Source organism: Thunnus maccoyii, chromosome 6 (assembly GCF_910596095.1).
Source record: "Thunnus maccoyii chromosome 6, fThuMac1.1, whole genome shotgun sequence".
NCBI lineage: Eukaryota > Metazoa > Chordata > Actinopteri > Scombriformes > Scombridae > Thunnus > Thunnus maccoyii.
This window is the reverse complement of record NC_056538.1, coordinates 29,429,778-29,452,421: the sequence shown is the minus strand read 5'-3', so window position 1 is coordinate 29,452,421 and position 22,644 is coordinate 29,429,778. Positions and strand designations below refer to the sequence as shown.

General features: G+C 40.1%; 1 protein-coding gene across 2 annotated transcripts; it reads right to left on the bottom strand.

Annotated features, from left to right (window-relative positions):
- Positions 1-1,650: 1,650 nt before the first annotated feature.
- Positions 1,651-19,621, bottom strand: si:ch211-14c7.2. 2 transcript variants are annotated; one of them, XM_042415158.1, is made up of 7 exons: positions 19,127-19,621; positions 18,806-18,967; positions 14,896-18,100; positions 11,202-11,401; positions 7,673-7,794; positions 5,572-5,686; positions 1,651-4,227 (listed from the first exon to the last, which is right to left on the bottom strand). In XM_042415158.1, the coding sequence occupies exons 3-7, from the start codon at positions 17,501-17,503 to the stop codon at positions 4,096-4,098; spliced, it is 3,177 nt and encodes a 1,058-aa protein (XP_042271092.1). In that variant the 5' UTR covers positions 17,504-18,100; positions 18,806-18,967; positions 19,127-19,621; the 3' UTR covers positions 1,651-4,095. The 2 variants fall into 2 exon arrangements, with proteins under 2 accessions (XP_042271092.1, XP_042271091.1); XM_042415157.1 differs by having other exon boundaries at positions 18,806-19,621.
- Positions 19,622-22,644: the final 3,023 nt, after the last annotated feature.

The window sequence follows — 22,644 nt, the reverse complement described above, 5'->3', positions numbered from 1 at the left end:
AACTGTGCATCAGCATCAGTTTGAGCTGTTGGAAGAAGTTGTTTTAATTTGTTTTTTTAAGTGTGGAGTTTTCATGCTCTGTTTTTGCATTGGCTTCCAAACCTGGAACATAGTTTTATGTAACTTGTTGATACTCCTCGAAGCACTAAACCCACAGCTGGAGTTGAGTAATCATAAATATTTAGGATGAACTTCCTTCAGATTGCATATTTTCACATGATGATTTATTGAGTTGAGCTTAATTAAACTTATCCCAGTTCATAGGAAGCTCAGATCTGAATTCCTGATTCGCTGGGCTGTAATGTGGCTTTTGTTTCCATACACACACAGAGAGGTTGCTAGGCACAATAAAACACCTTCACCACGCTCTGTCGCTTTGTCCTGCAAGTAATGGCTGTCTTGTTTGTGTTGTTTATGTAAAATGCCGGCTGACTCATGCAGTGTAAACGGTGAGGTCAGGGCGGTCTGCTGCCTATAGGCCTGTTTTCTACCTCGCAGTACAAAGCTCTGTTATCACGGTGCAGCAGACAGTCTGCTGCTCTGACTCAGCAAATAAAACGGTTTAACTCTCTCCTCACTGATCTCAGCGTGCAGGGACGTTTGTAGCACTTCATACAGTGTAATCATACTGATACTGACTTTAATTAAAACGCGAATCAATTGATGTCTTCGACCTTTGATATGGTGGAATATGTTGATATACTACAAACAAACCACCTACCTTGCATTTGAATATTATTTCCTACTTATTTAAAGACATTCCTAAGCCTGGACACTCTATATATATATATAGGCAGCTGTGTCCAATGATACATGAAGGTATCATAAAGGTATTGCTATCATATCCCTCGAGCTGCACTTTAATATATATACAGCCTCACTGTCTGCACAAACAAGCGTGAATGAATCCATGTAAAGACACATCTGGACACATTACATAAGGTGTTATGTGTTGTGTGTTATTGATAAACAAACCAGAGCAATAGATGTCACAATGTGTGTTTGTCTGGCTCTGTGTACTGATGGTGGTAATGGTATAACTACAAGTTTTTAACCCGTCCTCTTAAAAAAAAATCTTTTTTTTTTTACATAATATATATTTGCATCATTATTTTGATGTCCTCATGCTGTTTTCCTGTCACTGGTTCCTCATTAGGTGCCTCCTAAATGCATTATGCAGTAGCAGCATCAAGAGTAACACTGCAAAATTGGATGTTTAATCTCCAGAACTAAATGGCGATTAGTCTGACATATGAAATTTTACATAAACCATCCTTATACAAAGTCCTCATGGACAGGATTTAGATATTCTCCAAAAAATTAACATAATTGTATATCACTATGTCTATTTTACCAGATGCAAATGAAATATTTCACTAAATCGACACATTTTAGAGGAATATGCAGCCTTGGCCGAGGTATGCGCTCTCTTTGAGGCTTTTAGCTGATTATCTGGCAGCAGTATGAACCTGAAATACCATTTTCACATTTGTCATGTAAAAAATTAAGCTCATGCTTGCATTTAGAAAAAAAAAAGAACAACTTTGGATAATGGATTGGGTCAAGCAAGGCGACAAAGAGTGAAAGGAAAGGTTCAAGTTTTTCCAAGTCTGTACTGATACAATACTCTCATTGATAAGAGCTCAGCTAAACAAGACGTTAGTGAGGTGCTTCCATCCATTGTTTCATTTAAAACAGTTAGATCTGTTTAGGAAGTAGACAGTTTCAATTCTCTTCCAAAAGGCCCAGACAAAGGTGTTGAGTATCTTGTAGTGGTTAACTTGCGTGCAAACTGGTGGAAATGAAACAAAACATTTATACACTACACATGAACTTCTGAACGTCATGAGGAAGCGTCAGTCATCACGCAGTATCATTTTATTATGTCAGTTAACAAGGCGACAAATCCTTCTTGCTCATTTGAACAGATCAGAAAATATTTATCTTTTTTCTTTTCAGGAATTTATAGTTTGTACAAATGGCAGACGCACACACACACACGAGATTGTTTCTGAATTTCATCACAAATGATTTGAGTTGACGAGTGAAATATACAACATAGAGCAAAATCAACTGTCTGAGGTGATAATATGTGATAGTATGTCTAAATTAAAAATGTACAGTGTGTCACTGAAATGGTCACAATGTGAACAATATTATAAAAAGAAAATACTGTTTTGATTGGCAGCTAGATTCAAGTTTTGCAACAGTGTTGCGTTCAAATGAATGTACTGAATGAGATAAGCAGAGCGGAAGCCAGACAGAAAGAACAAAAAAAAAGAGAAACGTCACATGCCAGAATTTTTGTTTGAGTCCACTTCAGTGTGTCTGAAAAACCACGAGGCAACATTTCCTCTCCAATGTGTCTGATTCGCTGCTGTAACCTTGCAAACACTGGCTTGTTCACTGGCTGCTCCTGTTGGCACAAACTGGAAGACAAACTGGTTTCTCTGATGAAGCAAAACAAGTTTAAGGTTAATTCCTTGTTGTAGCAAACACACAATGAAAGCACATGCATCACTCTGGAAAAAGTAAAACAGAATTTAAGAGTGATAATCACATCCAGAGCCGTCGTTAGCACTCTGAAAGTGACTTTATAACTGGCATATTTGGGAAAATAACGCTTTACTTTGTTTTTTCAGTGTGATAACACAATGTTCTGTTACTTGTGACTTTCAAAAACAAGAAAAGGAAGTTAAATGAGTTGTGACATTTGCATGAATCCAGCTGACATCCACGTCTGTAGAGTTATGTTGGCGTCCGCACAGACTTTTACACTATAGGTTTATCTGTTGTAGGGAGGAAAAACTAACATTACAGCCAGTTTGAGTAAAGATTACCAGCCATTACAAGGGTCAAGCCACCATGTTTGTCATTTTCTTTTGTTCTTTAACAAAACAAAAACATCATTTCTGGCTACTCTAACTCTAAAGATAAGTTGGGATTTAGTATTTTATATCCAACCTGGAACTGACTAATACAGAAGTGCTGAAAAGCAAATGTTCCTCTTTCACAGTGACTAAAATTATTAATATTGTTGAATCCCCTGTAGCATCATAAACTGTAGCTCACTGCTAAAGTGATTCAGTTAACTGATTATTTGAATGCTTGTAAGTTGTAACAGAAATCAGTTGCTTCCCTCCATTTCCGCCTATGACATAAATGCTGCATCAGTGCTACGAATCTTTCTGACAGAGCTGCTCTAGAGGAAGAAATAATCTCTTTGGTAGAGTTAGACATCAGAAGGTGGAGTCAAACAGACAATATTTTGACTGAAACTTGTGGTAAAAGGGGGAAAAATTAAGAGAAGAAGTGTAAAGTGCTGCCAAGTAAAAAAGAATATACAGTATGTATATGTACCCACAAAGAATGAGGTTTGCTAGTTAGCCTAGATGACCTAATTGCCTGCACCTATACAGTTAAGACAGTCAGTAAGCATACAAACCTAAAAACAATGATGTGATATTGATTTAAAATAAATCTTTAAGTTTGTTCTTTCCAAGTTATGGGTATTTTGGCTCCACTAGTTTAGATTTAAATTAAACAATGAGACAATTTCCACCCTGAACAGCACCTCTGACAGAAATATTTCCATTTAATTAAATCTAAATCTACTCAGATAATAATAAAAGAGAAGAAAATATCAAGGCATGCTTCCTCCAACATGGTGGCGAGTACCTTGTACCTGCAGGTCATCACGCTCCAAACAATCAGTCGGCTGTTTTAGGGTTGTTTAGGGTCTAAAAGGAAACTCAGAAATGGGAGGTTGGTTGGTGGTGAACAAGGTGGCACATGTGTAATGAAAACACTCCGCCAGGATACATCGACAGGACCTGGAGGAGACAACTTCTGACATAAAACTGGAGTGCATCGCTTCATTTTCACAGGTTACATCTTCTCACTGACTCACAGGCTTAAATAACCAGGGGAGTGTGCAAAGAGTCAAAAGGTCAATCAGTAGTTGAGTCCAAAGACGAGCGAGCAGACGGGACACACGTGTTGTGAATCCAGAGTCTTGAGAAGATGATCTGTTCTGCCCTGCTGGGGTTAAAACCTGCAGTTCTTCAGTCCGACCACAGCTGCACCCCGCTACAGCTACTCCATAATGTTTCTGTTGTAGTCATATGACAGCCGTCGCTTAGCGGCAGCGTTCTGAGCGTGCTGATTGGCCGAGGGGAGGCCGGGAGAGAGACGGCGATTGGCTGTCCAGGGAACAGGTCTGCTTTCCTGCGAAGGTAGAAAGCGCAATGATGAATGTGTGACGTCAAGACGACTGAACAATTATTAGTTGATTAATTGAATAATTGGTGAACAGAAAATGAATTTATGAAATTTATGATAATCAGTTTTTTTAATTTATCTAACAAAAACACCAATTATTCTATGGTTCCAGCTTTGTTGCATTTCTCTGTTTTTTACTGCAAATTGAATATCTTTGTGTTTTGGACAGCTGGTTGAAGAAAATAAGCAGCTGAAAGACTAAACGTTGAGCTCTGGAAAACTAGAAGAGGCTTTTTACACAATTTTCTACACAATTTATTGATTTAAAAATAATTTGTTGCAGCCCTGTCCTCCTCTAATGTAATCGATAACCCTGCACCTGCAAAATCCACTTTATCACCAAAATGTAAAACTACAAACAAGTACTTTATATCCTTTTTATTTCATAGTATATTTACTGGTGGCAAATGTATTTAATTGTATGAATATATCATTTTGTTTGTTTACAATGCATTACAGAGCAGTGCAGCAATAGATCACGATTATATGAAGATGAAGTATAATATAACAAACTATTTCCTGTCAGGCTTTATTGGCTTCTACTGGAATCCATCTGTACAATATTCAATGTTTAAAACATTATATTGTAGTAGACAAAATCCTCAGTAATTACCCAAAAACAAGAAAAGACCAAATCAGAAATTCACTGCTATTCACTGATAACAAAGAGGAAGTTCATGAAAAACTAAAATAGCAACTCAAGAAAAGAGAAGAATCAAACAATAAAACAACTGAACCTTTCACACAGTGTGGTTTTTTATTTTTTTACTTTCTTCCCCTGCAGAAAATGTCTACAGTAGGAGTAAATCACACATTTCCATATTTAGCAGGTGCTCTGTAGTTTTTCTAACATGGTTTGGGTCCAGCTGTGACACCAGTCTGGTCCGTTCATTTATCTACGACTGTAAAGTGTTTTGCATATAACAACGGTCACAGAATTTGAATGAAGCTGCCAGTCAGTCAAACAAACCAAACCAAAAGTTCATTTTACAAGCTAACAAATTAAATTTAACAACCTTGAAGCTTCACAAACTGAACACTAAGCGCTCTGTGCTAATTCCTCTGTGTAAAATTAAGGGGTAGAAAGCATTTGTGTGTGTTCAGAGAGGGAGCATTTACTGTAAAATTAAGATTTTTAAAGTGTTTCCTCACAGAATACAAAACAGTGAACCACGTCAGCATGATTTGGATCAAGTGATCAAGTCGTACTTTGTTTTTTTTGCAAAAAAAAAAAAAAGCCTCGGTGCTGTTCCCGTGTTTTGTCGGTGAATGAAAGCCGTCTTTACTCACAGTGTGGGGGTGCTCCAAGTGTAAAGTCTTCAGCAGCAGGTCACGAGACACGCCATTGGCTCTCTTATATCTCTGGCCAATCATTTTGTTCAAGTCGTGGAAACTGTCCAACAGCCTGAGGGGTCAAGCACGAACAACACACAGAGGAAACAATGATATCATGTGATGAAAGGAGGTGTGAGTGTGTTTTTGTCTTAAATTATGAAAATAACATACTATAATATCTTTATTATATCTACACCGATTTCAAAGGTTTTTCTTACACACTGACAGGTGTGCAGGGAAGTGAATTTACAGAGAAATACTCGACAGCTGGATTAAAAGTGACAGTGTGCAGGACTTTATTTTATATGTGAACTCTTCAATGAAACTGGAGATTCAGATAAGCACCTACAACATCCATGTAATTAAGGATTTTCATGGAGAATTTATGCTTCACTTCATGGTCTAGATTCTGTTTCCGCCCTAACAAAGATAACGCTTTTTATTTTTTTTGTTGTTGTTTGTTAATGTTTTTGTTGATAAAACCTATGATCCTGTATTAAGTCTGAATTTGGTTGCTCCACTACACAAATGTTAATATTTTAACAGCTCATATTAGTTGAAATGTAAAGTGCATAAAATCCTTTAGGCTCACAATCAATCATAACCACAGTCCATGTTCTGTTTACAGTGGTCTAACCAGGACTTGTAGTTCATCACATGAGCCACTTGATGGCCACAATTTATTACATTTTTTTAAGATATTTGATCTCTACATGATCCCAATTCAAAGTTTTACAATAAAACATTGAATGGGACCTTTGTTTAAAATTTTTCTATGATCTGCTGCTTTTCCTCTGCACCACCTTGTCTTAAATCTTGAAGAATAAAATGTGGTCAGAAACCTGCAGACATGTTGCGGATTAGTGGATTAGTAGATTAGTAGAATACCCGACTGAATTCCCCCCAAAAAGTTAACTGGCATCTTTGAGACACACACACACAAAAAACTCTGGATCTGCAGAAAGTATTTAACGCTTTAAAGCATCAGTTACACAACTTATCTCTACCTACAGCAGGTAGTAATTACAAACACATTTTCTGCAGTTTGTACTGTACTGATGTGTTTAATCCCACTTTAACATTATCTAACATAGCCAGAAGTTGTATTCACTGTATTAATGAGATTTTTTTCCCCTTAATTAAAAACAAAATATCCCACATTAGAAAGCAGATATTTTCCTCTAGTGTAGTCATTTTTAGTTCTGAGACCTGCTCATCTCTTACACATTTGCAGGTTTCACTCTTTAAGGGATTTGTCTGGCAGTTTTCTACAATTTAACTATCATCAATAAATGTCATGTGCAGAGCCAAAACATCAATCAATTGATCTACTTGCAAGTATTGTGTGTGTATCCAAAGCCTGATATATTTTAATCCTCTGTGTCGTATACCTCCCTCATGTATGTTCAATATAATGCACTGCAGTACACCACAACCACCACCCACTACGACCTTAATAATAAATCTAAAAGCGAATTATCACCTTTCTGACAATGTCAGCAAAAACTGAAAATGTATAAGCTTCATAAAAGTAGAATTTATGGCAGAGCTGTTGTATTGGATTGCATTAATTTGCACAGGTGTTTCTAATAAAGTGGCTGGTGAATGTATATGAAAGCAAAAACAATTAAATGCGACATGTGCAATAAATAATTCAATTATATAATAGTGCAGGTTGAATGCAAAACACAATGGCTGCCATCTGTGGTGCCATCTTCATAACTGTGAAAACAGCTCCAAAGACTGAAAACTTGATTTAATTTTAGAAAAACATGAGATTTATCAACAATAAGACAAATCCTTTAACTTGCTGTACTATTGCGCTGTGTTCGTGTCATGTCAGATTAACAGTAAATACGAGCTTCCAACCGTGAAAATCCTTAATGTCAGTTTCCTGTTGCTTATTACACGCAGGTCATGCAGGATTTCCTGGGCTCTGATATCTCTTGTTACAAACTAGAGGAATGTTTCAACACATGCAGTGAAAACCGCAGCAGATCGATTGATGTAGTAAGTAAATCCAAATTATTCGGTTACAGGGAGAAAGTTTTCCTACCCCTGGTCCTGGCTGGCTCTGCCCCTGAGGAGCTGGGTCAGTGTGGGAACAGTGTCGAGGTCACAGGGGTCACTTGAGGACGAGTCAGGCAGCGAGGGGAAGGCCTCAGCAAAGAGAGCCACCTGCAGGAGAGACAGAGACACCTCATCACTTCCTACAACAATCGACTTTTCTCCTCCTGAGCATTTAAACAGAAGATTCATGAGATGACTGGGGAGAAAAAAAAAACAAGTAAAAACAAGATGCATCCATAATCCATAATGAAGAACAATAAAAGACATTTTGCAGCACTCTTCAGTTCCTCCCAAATAAATACTTGATTTTCTTCAGCTTCTCTTCATGGCACTATAAGCACATGAAACAACTCATTTAAAAACAGTTTTCTCCCACCAGCATCCTTCACTGAGGCTTTTAAGCAGAGCTAATTTTTCATCTGCATCTTTTCACTGTGTATAATGTCCACTGGGAGCCTCTTCCTGCAGTGCTGGCGTCTTCTTTTTTTTTTTAAAAAAAGAAAAAAGCACTGAGAGCTACGACTGATCTAATGTGCGGTAGAGAGTTGTACAAAATATAGACTGATTTTAATCTAAAACTGTAGTCACTCAGCACAAGACTACTGTATGTCAGGCTGTGTTTCAATGGTTGCTTCATATGTGAACGAGGTTTTAGTTCTGGTTCCCGTGAGCCAAGAAACAAGAGGCTAGAATTTGCTGCGGATCTGGATCCTGGATTTTACTTATTTTTTGCCTTTTTTGGACAATGACTAAGACAGGAAAGGCTCTGAGAGGATGTGACATGAAGGGGAAGTTGCAGTTAAATGGTAAATGCACTTTTCCCACCAGGCTACAGGGTGTTGTTTAAAAATATTTAAACACTTTCTATTATCAAAATAACAAGTTTAGAGAACTGCATTGCCTCAGTAGATGTAACATCAATGGTGGAGTACGGGGGCCTAAAAGTGACCCAGGAAATTAATAGATAAATGTGTAAATAAATACATGAATGTGGATGAAAAACAAATGTATAAATAAACAAATAAATGTAAATAAAAAAAGTGGAACTAAATAAATATATAAATAAATGAAGAAATACATATTATTTATTTATGGAACACTTATTTATTCATTATTTTTTGGTATCATTTATTTAATTTATTTAAAAATAGCAACAGCACACAATAAAAATGCGCCATTATAAGCAAAAGTCCTGCATTCAAAATTTATGTTAAAATCCAGTAAAAGTATTAGCAACAAAATATACTTAAACAATAAATAAAGTATAAACTATTGGATCAATAAATTCACTGATTATTGATGCATTGACATGTAAGCAGTACTATTTTGTTGGTCGAGGTTAAACTAATTTTAACAGCATCATATTTTATAAACTGATTGTATGTTTTCTATGTAAAATATTAATCTGAAAAGTAGCTGGTAACTACAGCTGTAAGATAAATGTAGTCGGGTAAAAAGTACAAAATTTCCCCCTAAAATGTAGTCAAATAGAAGTGCAAAGTAGCATGAAATGGAAATACCCAAGTGCCTAAAAACTGTATATAAGTACTTGAATAAGAAGCTCTCTGAAGGCTTTCTAGGTTGTGTTTTGCTAACAACAGTGTCGAGTTATGAATGAAAATTAAATTAGTTCTTTAAGACTCCATTTAGCCCTTAAATATACAGCCATACAGTATATAAATAGTGATAAACAGTTACATTTGTCCAGTAATGGTATCTTGTAGTTGTTGTTCAGTCTGTCATGTTTTAGTTTGTATAGTTTTAACTCACACAGATAATAAAGCGCATACATCCTATTTAAGATAGTAAAGAACTGGACAGCTCTGTTTAACTCAGATGTCTATTAAAAGTCTTCCTAGCTGTATTTGTACAAACAGCCACAAGAGCTCACACAATTCATGGTTTAGCTAAATTGATTTTTACTTACTTCTGCTTTCAAGTGGCTTTGTTAAATACTATAAACCAAAAGAAGTGGCTTCCAGTGGACACGCGGGTTAAAGATGCACTTCAATTATTTACCGAAATCATTTACGATCAGTTTCTTTTAGACGCATCTGGGATAATATATAGTGGTCCTCTGGGTTACAACTGACCTGATTAAGGTGGCCTGGATTTATATACAGAGAATATTCCATTTACTTTAAGTTTATTATTATTGATTTACTTTGGGAGCCTCGGGGGCTCTGCAGCCAGCAGCCGGCCTGTGTCAACACACTCGTTTTAGTCCTCAGCTGGAAGTTAAGAGAGGAAAGGACAGTGTTGTCGCAGGAGCTCAAATTAATTGCACAAAGATTTTATGAGTCAAATAGCTGTTAATGGATGCTTTAATTGAAATAGTATCGCAGCACCATCACTACGAAGACTTGAGGTTTGAGTTGACCTGGTGGGAACGCATCATGCTTTAACCCTGGCTGTCATTGTTTGTGAGACATAATTTCATTTCTGAGCTGTTTTTCTGTGGACAGACCGAATAAAATACAGTGGACTGGCACCACTGCTGTGTCGCTGTTTTATTACAGTAATCTTAAGGCAATATTTTACTTTGGGACAACAATTTTCTCTTCGACTAGATACGGGAACAACCTGCCTCTAACATTATCTGTATCTGATCTGCAGGTACCACTGGCATTTTGGGATTTTCGATTTTCTGTCTGACTCTCAAGTTCAGTGATTGCAAACAGTTCAGTCTGACTCATACTTAAAAAAAATACTCACACTAAGCCTGAGGGATTTGAATGTTTTTTTGTGAACATTACAGTTTGCAATCAATATATTATTAATATCAGTATTTTTTTAAAAAAAAACATCTGGACAAACAAACAGGATTTAGGCAGAAAAGTTCTATTCCTTAATAAAATAACAGAGGTATAGTTGATGCACCTATTTATGGAGCATTTTTGTAGTTGGCATGTTCTTTTGACCAGACATGGTCCACCTGCTATTAAACTAGAGCTACAACAGATAATAGCAGATAATATCTCTGGAACATCAACAGTAAAGGTCAGGTCGAAACAGGCAGAGATACAAATTCCTGCAGAGACGGTAGCCTCAATAGAGTGAATGCAGCCAGAACAACTTTCCATTATGTTCATGAAATATCTACAAAGCTAGCAAGTGTATGCTCATACATCCATCTTTGATCCAGGGCAGCAGGTCCACACACCAAACTTAATCTCAAATATAAGTGATGTGTTTATCCATTTTTGCACATGGCTTATTAATTTGTACACTCAGTTTGTTAATCTTTGTGTGCTGAGTATTTTTTTCCACAAAAACACTACTGGAATGAACTGAACATCACAGGTCGCCGATACAGAGGTCATAACCGGGTGTTCACATTCATTCTCAATGGTAGCTTGGCTGAAATGACGCACAGAGACACACCAAGTAAAGAAATATTCAACTTTGTGCCGATGACTTAAATGAACCAACCGCAGAGGGTTTGTGAGTTCTCAGAGATCTGAACAAACTGGTTTCTACTTTATGGATTAATGAAAGTCATCTTATTACCGTACCAGATTCTGATTCGCAGAGAGTCCGTCTTTCCTCTCCTCCGCAGCGCTGGTCGGCCACCACTGTCCCGCTACGTCTCGACCTTCATCTGACAAATCCTGAGAAAAGGCTGTCCAGGTGTCGTCTGATTGGTGGAGTGAGCTGTCCGTCCAGCTTGGTGTCCAGTGGGTCGACTCCCCGGTGATGGCGTGGTTTCCAAGTGCTGTTTTCAAGACACAAACACACACACACACACACACACATGGTTAGTCCTACAATGTAGATGTCCCTGTAGTGTTGTGGTGTGTGCTGTGAATAGCGGTCATGTTCCCAGAAGGCTTTGCCCTCATTCAGATGACCTGGATGCATGACCAACTCAACCCACATGGGGAAGACAGTCTGAGACCTCAAATGTTTCACTGCCCTTGAAAATTAGATTAATTATTTGGGTCAGTTCACCCAAATGAAAAAAACAAAACAAATAATCTTTCCATCTCACCCCCAGTGATTTCGAGCCATGCAAGTAGTTTTAATAAACCTTGCTGAGAATTTACCACCGAGATTTCGACTAACCTCCCAAGTAACAATGTTATTTTTCTGTCTGTCCTTATCAGAGCTGCAGCAATTGTTTGATTAAATCAATTAGCTGATGAAAAGAAAATTAATCTGCATCTATTTTGATAATTGTTTCAGTCATTTTTCAAGCAAAAAAAGGCAAAAACGTGGTGTTGGTTTCAGCGTCTCAAATGTGAGGATCTCATGAGAATTTTATCGTACTTTGGGACATTTCATAGACGAAAAGATTAATCAAGAAAGCAATCGGCAAATTAAACTTTGATAAACCTTTTTAGACGAATACAATTAGCTTGTACAAGCCCAGAAAGATCTCCATTTATACATCAGAGGTAATGTGTCTGATGTTACGGTATTGGATCGGTATCAGCCTTAACCCTGTGTTTTCTTATTAGAATCAGTATCAGGAGAGAAAAAAATGGGATTGTTGCACCCTAAAACTTCTTTTTTCAGCAGCCAGATCTCAAGCAGCGTGTGATACAGTAAGTTGTCTTCCCTATCACGTTATTCACATTGACAGACTTTGTTGCACGGAAACAAGTGAATGAATATTTATGTCTCATTGTGTCGTCTGTTGCTGTAAATGTTGCCTGCCGTTGCTGAAGAGTCACCTGCCGTATCAGACACTGCGGGAGAGTTTGTGTGTTTGACTTTAATCACACTGTAACATCCCGCTAAGAGGAAACATTTCAGTGAATATTTGTGTCGCACTTTGATTCCCGCTGCCTTCAGGATTTCTTTTGTTACCTTCCATTGCTCAGACGTTACATGATGTCTCTATCTATTGGACACATCGGTCGTCTTTGCGTGTGCTTGTGTGACTCTCTCTCTCACCCGTTGCCCCATAACCTGAGGCTGACTGGAGCTTGAAGTTCCAGGCCAGCCCTGTGTTTCTCCTCCTCCCACCCTTTTGCTTTCACTTAACCCAACTCTGAATGATTAATATCATGTAGAGAGAGGGAGAGATTGGTTAGGAATCCAGGTCAAGCCAGACTAGAGTCTCATTTCTACTGCAGGGCCAAGTGGTGCTGACTGTACCAGGCCAAGAAACAACCCTGCATGTTTACAACAAGACCACAAACATTGTTGGTTAGCTTATTTCATATTTAATCACATTAAAGTTGCAACTAATGATTCCTTTCATTATCAAATCATCTCTGTGTTATTCTATAATGTCAAAGCTGTCAAAAGTGTACAAAAAACACCACAATTCCTTCTTTAGTCACATCTTCAGACTACTTGTTTTGTTAGACCAACAAACAGGCAAAAATATTCGATTCACGATGATATAAAGCACAAAAAGCAGCAAGTGCTCAGATTTGAGAAGCTGCAGCCTGTGAATGTTCCAGTATTTCTGTTTGTTTGTTTGTTAAAAGAGAAATCAATTACCTAACTCATTGTTTCAGCACTACAGAGTCCATGGTTATAGTCGGTAAACTAGTTGAAGCTCATTGCATTAAAAAGACAAAGACAAATGAGGTGTTTTACATTAAAACCAAACTTTTTTGCAAACCTGCTTGTGTTTTAGATGTTTTTAATGTATTTTTTTCCACATTCTAGTCAGCCACTGCTTTCAATTCATCCCTGTATGGTGTGAAAATCAATCAGCAGACTCATTAAACTTGTTTCAGTTGAGTAAACCATTAAAGTGAACATTACAGGTTCTATATGTAGAATTGCGAATCAATTTATCTTTTTTTATTGCCAATGAGTGAACGGGTAGTAATTTCTCTGTTGCCTGTAACAGCCTGTGGACTGATTCGTATGTGAGGGGACCAGATTTTCCACAAAAGTCCAACAGAAGTGACCTTTTTGCACGCTCCCAGCTGACTGACTGGGAGTAAGAGATGCTTTGCTGAAACGTGGTGCAAAACACAACTTTAGAGATCTTTTATGTAATTATGAGAAGTGTAAGCGAGGAAAAAAACATCACCGCGCCACGAACACTAAAATGTTGACTGCAGTTCATTTAACGGCCACAGATGTCACTAATGAGAAGGGATTTCTGATTCCTACATATAGCACCTTTAAGTATGCATTTATTTTTGTTATGGGGTAAGGCAGAGCAGACTTTTTAAATCAATCTGCACTGTGTTACCATTCGGCAATAATACTAAAATTAAGGCAAATATTAAATGCATGGTTAACTTGAAAAAGTATTAGAATGGTCCTTTAACTCATGGTCAATGTTTAAAGCGCCCGCACTGATAAATCGTCAGCAATATGTTAAAATAATTGCAGAAACGTTTATAGGCAGGTAAACTGAGATGGCATAAATCATGAGTAAACCCCGGCTTAGCCTTATTTGGCCCTGCAGTGGAAACGGGGCTTAGGTGATTAACTGGATGGAGCATAATGAGGGAACATAAGGGCTGATTAACACACTGGCTGTTAGAGAAAAACAAAAAGGCACAAACACTCAAAGATGTCACACCCAGCTGCATGTGTGTCTGCATCATGAGTACGTTAACTACATCAGAGTCGCCTGATTTACCCCATAATAATAATAATAATGTAACTGCAACTCGATTTTTCATACACGCACATAAATGAATAGAAACCAATGGATGTCTGGTACAGTAGGAAAAGTACATTCCAGCACTGCAACTAGCAATTATGTTTATTAGCTCTTAATCTGCAGATTATATTTCTGATTAAACGATTAATTTTCTGTTGATCAACACATCGAGTAATCGACTAATCGTTGCAGGTGTACTACATTTAAATTTCTTGCACACAGCAGCATGGCTCTCAGAATGATGTTATGTAAAGTATATATGTGATTTGTAGTTAATGCACTAAAACATGCAAAGCCACATGCATTCCTGAAACTGTACAAAAGGTTAAAAATGCACTAATACTCTCAGCGAGTGTTGTGTTACTCCAGCAACGACATAGAAAGTGCTGATATTTTGATGTCTCTAAACCATACATTTTTTTTACTTCTTTAAAAAACTCTTTACTTTACTTCTGAAGCCTGTTAGTGTCAGACTTGTCCACCTTAACTAAAGATCCTGAGACAAACAGAAAGGAAAACTTACTAATTCTCCCAAAGGAGAAAGACAGTGAAAGAGAAAGAAAGAGAGGAAGGGGGAAGGCCAGCCAGCAGACACAGAAACAGAAACCAGCAACCGTGAGACTCACCAACACTCTCTCTGCTCCCACAAGGCACTGAGGCAGACATAGCGAACCCCTTGCTCCAGGCCGGCTCTCCCTCCGCCTGCATGAACACTCCAAACTCATCTTCTTCTTCCTCCTCCTCCTCCTCCTCCTCCTTCCTCCCCTCCTCAGTGGCCACGGTCTCCTCCTCACCCTGCGTCTCCTCTGGGCTCTCCAGCTCTCTCCCGTGTCTCCTCTTCCCTTCCTGGCCTCCTTCTCCGTCTCCTGCCGTCGTTCCGACCCGCCCCTCCACTGCCTCCAGACAGGGCAGGCCGGTTGCCATGGATCCCAGGGGGGGCAGAGAGGGGGCAGGATTAGCCGCTGAGAGTGCAAGAGAGGTGGAGGAATCAGCACAGGCAGCATTAGTGACGTTAGCGCTGGTCTCTCCGCTCACTTCTCCGTTTGTTTGTCCGCAGGTGTCTCCATCATCTTTCTTCCTGCATCCGTCTCCTGCAGGCTCCTGTAGCCTCCAGTTGTCTTTCAGAGCACAGTTTCTCTTTACTTCTTCACAGTTATCCTCCTGTACGGCCCTATCATCTTTCTTTCCTTCTGTGTACCACTTTTCATCATCATCACCTTTATCGTCCACATCGTTCAGCTCGCTGCAGGTGCACTCCCTCCTCCAAATCTCCCCGCCTCCATCCACTTCCTCAGGATTTACTCTCTTCTTTATATTCTCTTCCTCTGACTCATCTCCTCTATTTTCCCACACCAGCTCATCTCTCCGCTCTGCTCTGTTATGTTCAGTTTCACTACAGTTGTCGCTGTTATCTGTTATGATCCCACTGTCTGTCTCAACGACGGAAGGATCTTTGTGTCTGAGACCTGGAGGGGAGGCTTCGCTCTCCTCCGGTTGCCTGTTGTTGTCCTCGTTTTTAAAGAAAAACAGAGGTTTTCTGTTTTTGTTGAACTTCTCGTTCACAGTGTTGTTCCCGCACAAGTCATGAGGCTCGAATTTGCAAACATCCGGTTCATCTTCACCCCCAATCCCAGGGTCTGCTTCCCCTTGATACCCCTCAAGGTGCTCTTTGCTGTCCTCTTGCTCGCTCTGAACCCAACAAGCCTCATGTCCTGCATTACGGATGCTGCCCTCTACAGGAGCGGAGGGCTCAGTAGTTCTGGTAGGGGAGACTGCAGTGCTGATGGAAGCAGGAGAGGTGGAGACGGAGACGTCCTCAAAGCAGTTGGACACGACTGAGAATTCAGCAGGAGTATGACTGATGCTCCCTTGCTCCTCTTCAACATCCACACTCTCCATCTCTTCCTCTGATTCTCGATCTAGTCCCACATGATCAGAAAATCCATTTACATTGGGTACTATTTCTTCACCGGGGTTTTCAGAATAGAAACCATTGTTTGTATCCTCTTCTTTCTCTGAATCCTTGTTGTGAGTTGTTTGCGTCTTCGGCTCCTCATTTTGCTCAGCTGATCTTATCTCTCCAACATCATAGCCGCTTTGGGAGTCTGGCCGAAAGTGTTTAGATTCCAGGTCAGGGTTTGGTACAACCAAAACAGAGTTAGAGTTTTCTAACCCATGCAGGCCTTCCTTCTCTTCCTCCTCTCTCTTTTGCTGCTCCTTCCTCATTCCCTTCACCTCACTGTTCAGCCTGGTTGGGATGCCTCTCCTCGGACTTTCACCTTCCTCATGCTCCTCCTGGCTCTCCCTCCTCCGTGCTTTCCTTCCACACTGAGTACAGGTTTTAGGAGAAGCATTATGGCAGCATCTAGGACTCCTGCATGCCCCCTCTTTCTCCTGTCTGGCTCGCTTGCCGTCCTGTTGCGGGCTGGGAAACTGTTTGCTATCCAGGCCTCCTTTGTCTTGCTCTTCCTGCCTTTCTTCCACAGTGATTTCTCCAGCAGGATCCTCCCTGCTCCTCTGCTGCCTCTCTCTGCTCGCGCCTGTTTTCTCTCGGCCTGCTGCATTACCGGACTTCCTCCATCTCCGGCCAGATCGCACTCTAACCCGGTTTGCTCCAGTCTGTGCTGGCTGAGTTGGCCCATTGTCCCTCCTCCCGGCTAGGGTGTCTCTGCCTCCTCCTCCTCCTGTCTTCCCTCTCAGCCATCCCCCGACCACACTGGAGGCTGCGCTGGTTGTCACACCAGAACCGGGCTTAGCCGTTGAGTACAAACAGCTTCCTTTCTCGGTCCGGAGAAAGAGGCATTGAGTCTGTGTCTTCCCGTTGCCCTCTGACGTCTTCAGAGTGGCAACTGTTACCAAAGCTCCGATCCCAGTCTGTCTGGCATCCAGCCCCAAGGGAAGCCCGTACCCCATGCGACCCCACTCCCCGCTCAGGTACACATCTGCAGGCCTGGGGCAGGAAGTTGAACTCCCTCTGCCTGAAGGTGGAGCTGTGGGGGCTTGTCCTCCTCCCAGCAGACCTCCAGCCTTCCTGCGGTTCTTGGAACACAGGGCCCAGGCTCGGAGGCCCCGTATCAGCGGCAAATCTCCCAGACCCAGCTCCAGCCGGCTGGGGAAAGGCAGAGAGGCTCTGGAGCACTTCTGGAGCATCTCCCGGGTGGAGCCTGACATATTCAGGCAGGGGTAGTTGTTGTTGTTATTCTGCTGGAGCATGGTGCCTGTTGTTGGCCTCATCTATGTTTTATTGTTTCGTCCTCGCTTATCCTTTATTAAAATGCAGCCTGTCAGGTCGAGTCGAATTCTCATTTGTGAGAGGGAACGCTGCCACTATCAAGAGTCTATTCTTGACTCAGAGTGTGACAGCTCAAAGGTAGAAAGATAATCATTTGAAAAAAATACACAGAGCATTATGAAATAGCTGAAATACTCTCAAGAAATTCTTAATGATTCGCTCTGACAATGAAGAATGTGGCACTGCAAGAGAGAGCTGACTCTCTTGCTAATTTCATGTTTTAACAGTTCCTTCTGACAAAAGCAAAGACATCTGATTTTTTTTTTTTTTTTAAAAAAAGCAAAAAAACAAATCACTTATTTTCTTGACAAAGAGCTGGAGATGTGCCTCTGCTTCCCTTTATCACTCCTTTACGTTCTGACGAGGAGAAACGCCCCTGGTCAGACACGCAACTGTCAGTGCTGATGACAGAGAGGATAATGAGAAGTTTGTTTTCTTCCAGACTCATGCTCAGCGATGGCGTCTTCAGAGCTTCACTGTGCCCTCCTTGTCGGCTGGCCTCTCGTCACCGAAGACTGACTCAGCTGTCACAAAACAACCTGGAGGGGAGCGGGACAAAACAAGGAATTAGAGTATAGTAGGAAAATCGGATGTGTGCTGTGTAGATTTTAATAGCCTGCAAAATAGAGAAACCATATGTAATGAAAATGTAAACGTAAACATAAACGAGGCATGTTTAACTTCAGATAAAGTGATTTTGTTTCATTTTAGTTTTTGCTGCTAAACCAAATAAAACTACAGATGAGAGAGGAGAGCTCAGTGGATGACAGCGATCCTGTTTGTGGGGGTGTGAGTCTGTCAGAGGTCACGCATCTGAATCCAAGTGGCTTCTTTTCATGCTACTCCTACACAAACAGGCCTTATTTTTTTTATGTAGAATGTGGATTCACGCCATATCCATCATAGTACAAATTAGACTCGTTGTTGCATCAGCCATACAGACTCCACTGATCATCAGCAGGACTAAAAATTAAAACCCAGGTGGTCAGAACCCATAAATTCACTCCTCATGCCTACACAGTTTAAAGGATTTACTCAAAAGTGACTCAATAATCCGCCACATAAGAGGCAAAAAAAATAGGTTTGGGCCACGCAGACCACACTTAGCCTGCTCATATCAGCAGCATTGTGTACCACAATCATGAAGATGAACCACGTCAAACCACATTGTACCAGCAAAACCAGTATACCTGCCAACATTTCCTGAAAGGGATGCCAGAAGAAAAGCTTATATTTTCTCTCACCTTATTCGAAACCCCGGGGTGTCTCAGGTCCAGGCTTGGAAATAAGTGTCCTTTACTTAACGTCTCCCTGCTTCCTTATTCTTTACAGAAGCCTATTCAACCCTGCTCGGGCTCCGGAGCATCCTTCAGCGGGATCAGCGCCACCGCATCCTTCCAGTCGGCCTGCAACCACAAGGCTACAAATCTATGAAACGTGCATTCAGTCCTGTCCCAGCGTCTAAATTAGAGCACCACAAAGGTGTTTTTTTCTCCGTGTCTCCCTCTCACTCGTTCGGCCATTGCGCATCATCTCATCGGCATTGTGCGTACGCCGCATCTTACCGCAGTAGCCTCCGGTGCGCTCAGCGAGCAGGATGACGGAGAGCTAATTTGACTTGCAGCCCACTCACATGTATGAGGGGTGATCCGTGCCACGGAGCAGCAGGGAGAAGTGGGGATATCGGAAGTGTATGGGTGTGGTTGATGCCACAATCCGGGAGAGATGGCTGCAGTTTGTGCCTCTCATGTGTTACTGTTACATCGGAGTCACAGAGTTTAGTGTCCAGTTTTCCAAAAAACAATCTGGCTATTCTTGAAAAACCCTGATGATCGTTTAGCAACAGTCACTGCTGTTCTAAAGGTATTTCCAAAGTCCTCAAAGATTCTTGTCTTCTAAATTATTTTAAATAATTAGGGCCTGAGCCCAAAGGGCGAAGACCCTATTGTTTTTATACATGTTTTTTTCACCTCTTTTCCAAGTTGCAACTGTATTTCCTCTCCAGATTAATGAATATTACATACAGATCCTTGCTTTTTTAGTAAAACAGAAGCACAATAGAATGCATTACTTTGGACAAAAATATAAAATATTGGAAATTAAAGGATCTATATGTAGGGATCAGAAATTCCTTCTCATTAGTGACACCTGTGGCCGTTAAATAAGCTGTAGTCAACATCCTGGTGCTTGTGGCACGAGACTATAGCAGATCTTGTCTTCTTCCTCGCTTGCACTTCTCATAATTACACAAAAGATCTCTAACGTGTTTTGCACCGTGTTTCAGTGAAGCATTTTTCCCTCCCATTCAGTTACACCCCCCCCCCTCCGTGCACTCCCACAAACATACATGCAAAAGCTCCTGCTGTGCTGTGGCTGCTGGTCAGTGAGAGCAAATCTGCACAACTTGCACAAATATGCGTTAATCAACCACCTGAACCTGACCCGACCTGCAAACCGCCAATTTTTTTTTTTTTTACCAGCTGTGTTTACTAAACACTGGTAGGCTCAGAAGTTAGCCAGGTAGCAACACGCTGTGGTTTTGTTTTGAAATGTGTGCTTATTACGACCTTTGGACTACCACAGGAAAAACAAAAGGGGTAAATTATGTTCTGCTATCGCTCTGGAGCTTGTTTTCTGCTCCTTTGTTGAGGAAATAATGTTGTTTTTAGCTGTGTGTGCGACTTGTCATTGCGAGGGTGTTTTGTCGTGAAATGCGTAGTGGTTGACGTAGCTAGCTATCTCGTTAGCTTGAGAGCTAATATCTGCAGGGTGTTTCTTGTTGGATAGCACCATTTTTGTTGTGTTGTTATGCCGGTCATTTGTTGATGTTAGCGGGAGAGAGGCAAGGCACTTGGGAAAATGTCAAAATGTCAAAAACATCACTTCTGTTGGATTTTCGTGGAAAACCCTTCACATAGAAATCAGTCCACAGGCTGTTACAGACAACTGAAAAAGTCGGTGAAGGTCTCGTTTTTTATGTTACATTACTACCCGTTAACTCATTGGCAATAAAAAACGATTAATACATGTAAATTGGTTCACAATTCTACATACAGAACCTTTAATGTCAATATATACACTATCATATGACTGGTAATAATTTTTTTTGTTATACATAAGTGTTGCACAAGTTGGTAAAGCATTTCTGGCTCCCATGTTTTTTGAATGAGGAAAAAGAGGTGCAACTTGGAAAGTGGGTTATAAAATGTCTTTTTATCAAATATTTTTCATCCAGATGATAAAAAGAGTCTGGAAATACTGTACCTTAAGAACAGTGGTAAGTGTTGTCAAACTTCTGGTATTTATTTTTTGTAAAAGCTTGTGAATGTAATGATAAAACATGAGAGGCACAACCTTGGACTTAGAGAGAAGAGGAAAGAATGGAAGAAATCTCAAAGCATCAAAACAGAAAGTAATAGAGTACAGAAAAAAAATCTACAGAATTATTCCACAATTACAGAGTGACAATGTGGATGACAGACACAGTATATGAATGACATTCTCCCCAAGGTCACATGTAAAAACAATGCAGTTAATCACATGATAACATTTTAAATAAGACAGCTCTACATTTACAGGAGGGTAAAGATAAAACAGCAAACTGAAGATGATATTATTCTGGATCCTGGAATTGTCTGGCTTGTGTTTAAAAAAAAAGTAGAAAACTATTATTTGACAATGACAGCAATGTTTTGGGGGTGTTTTGATCAGGTGTGTGCTGTCCTTAAAACTGACAAAATAGTTCTCAAAATAGTAACAGTTGCAGCTGATGACGCTGCAGTCTCTCTCTTCTCGCCTCTCTTGTGGCATCGTTTACACCACATACAGCATCAATCTCACCCTCACACACACTCATCCTTGCAGCCTACGTCGCACAGCATCATCACAGCAGTGGATGAGTAGATTGAACACACACACACACACACACACACACACACACACACACACACACACACAATGAAAAGACGTGATGCACCCCTGCACATAGTCCATCACTTTCTCCTCCAAAGTCCCCCCTTTCAGACATTATTCAATAAGTCTCATTTATAAGCTTTTTTTTGTCTCTGATCCACAGCAGAAAGCTCTTATTTTCACTGAATTCACAGAATTACAAAAATCAACTCAGCTTTGACTGATTTAGGCTTATTTTTAAAGGTGAGAATAATACATTCCTTTAGATTTATTGCTGTAGCCTACTTTTGTCTCTGCAGGTGATTCCCAGAGTGCTGATTTTTAGTAAAGTAATGAATCATAATGCCCAGCTGTATTTTCTATTTGATATTTACATGTGAGAATGATCAGTCCTTCTGTATCTGCTGCTTTTAACCAACCACGACTGACTAGAACCACCATCTTCTTTTATAATGACAAAGATGGTAAAGCTGCACTGAGAATAAGAATAACTCTTGAGGGGTGTGCATGCTGTCACCATCACTGTGTCTTTTTTCTTACTACCACTAGGGGACACCAACTGACTTTAAGCCTAAATACCTCTTATTCCTTTTTTTAAAATTTTTTTTTACATTGCATTCAAAATCACATGCATAAAGCAATTAAACTAATACAACCCTGATTGGTTGAAGAGAAACTTAAAAGGAGAAACTTATTGTATCTGTTGTATTTAAGGATTTTCCCCTTAAATCAAACATTGACATTGGGTTCAACATTCAGTGAGTATTTCAAGCTAACCTATTGGTGTGCAAGGACTGCAAGTACTCTGTTGACCTTCCAAGATAATCAATACCAGTGAATTACAAAGAGCAGCTTTTTTGCGACCCGACCTAGGGGAAACCCTGGCGCAACATGAAAATGAGAGTCTCCTCTTCCCGGCTGCAAAGACCCACCAGCAATAAGGAATTTTTCAGCCCTTTAAATGTTTATTTCATACTTTAAGCTTCAGGATGGGTAAACAGCAAAGCAACAAACAAAAAGGAGCTAAAGCTTATTAGCCTAAAATTACCTCATTAAACCGAAAGAAACAAAAGTACAAATCACTGACCTGACAGAAACAGGAGAAAAGAGATTAAACAAAAATGCTACCCACCCCTAATAAAAATACTCAGGGTAAGTCATATTTATAGAT

Coding starts and splice junctions, on each gene's coding strand:
- si:ch211-14c7.2 (XM_042415157.1), bottom strand. CDS start 17,503: ATGAGGCCAACAACAGGCACCATGCTCCAGCAGAATAACAACAACAAC. Junction 11,402..14,895: donor TGGGAGCAGAGAGAGTGTTG/GTGAGTCTCACG, acceptor TCTTGAAAACAG/CACTTGGAAACCACGCCATC. Junction 4,228..5,571: donor ACTTGGAGCACCCCCACACT/GTGAGTAAAGAC, acceptor CTACCTTCGCAG/GAAAGCAGACCTGTTCCCTG.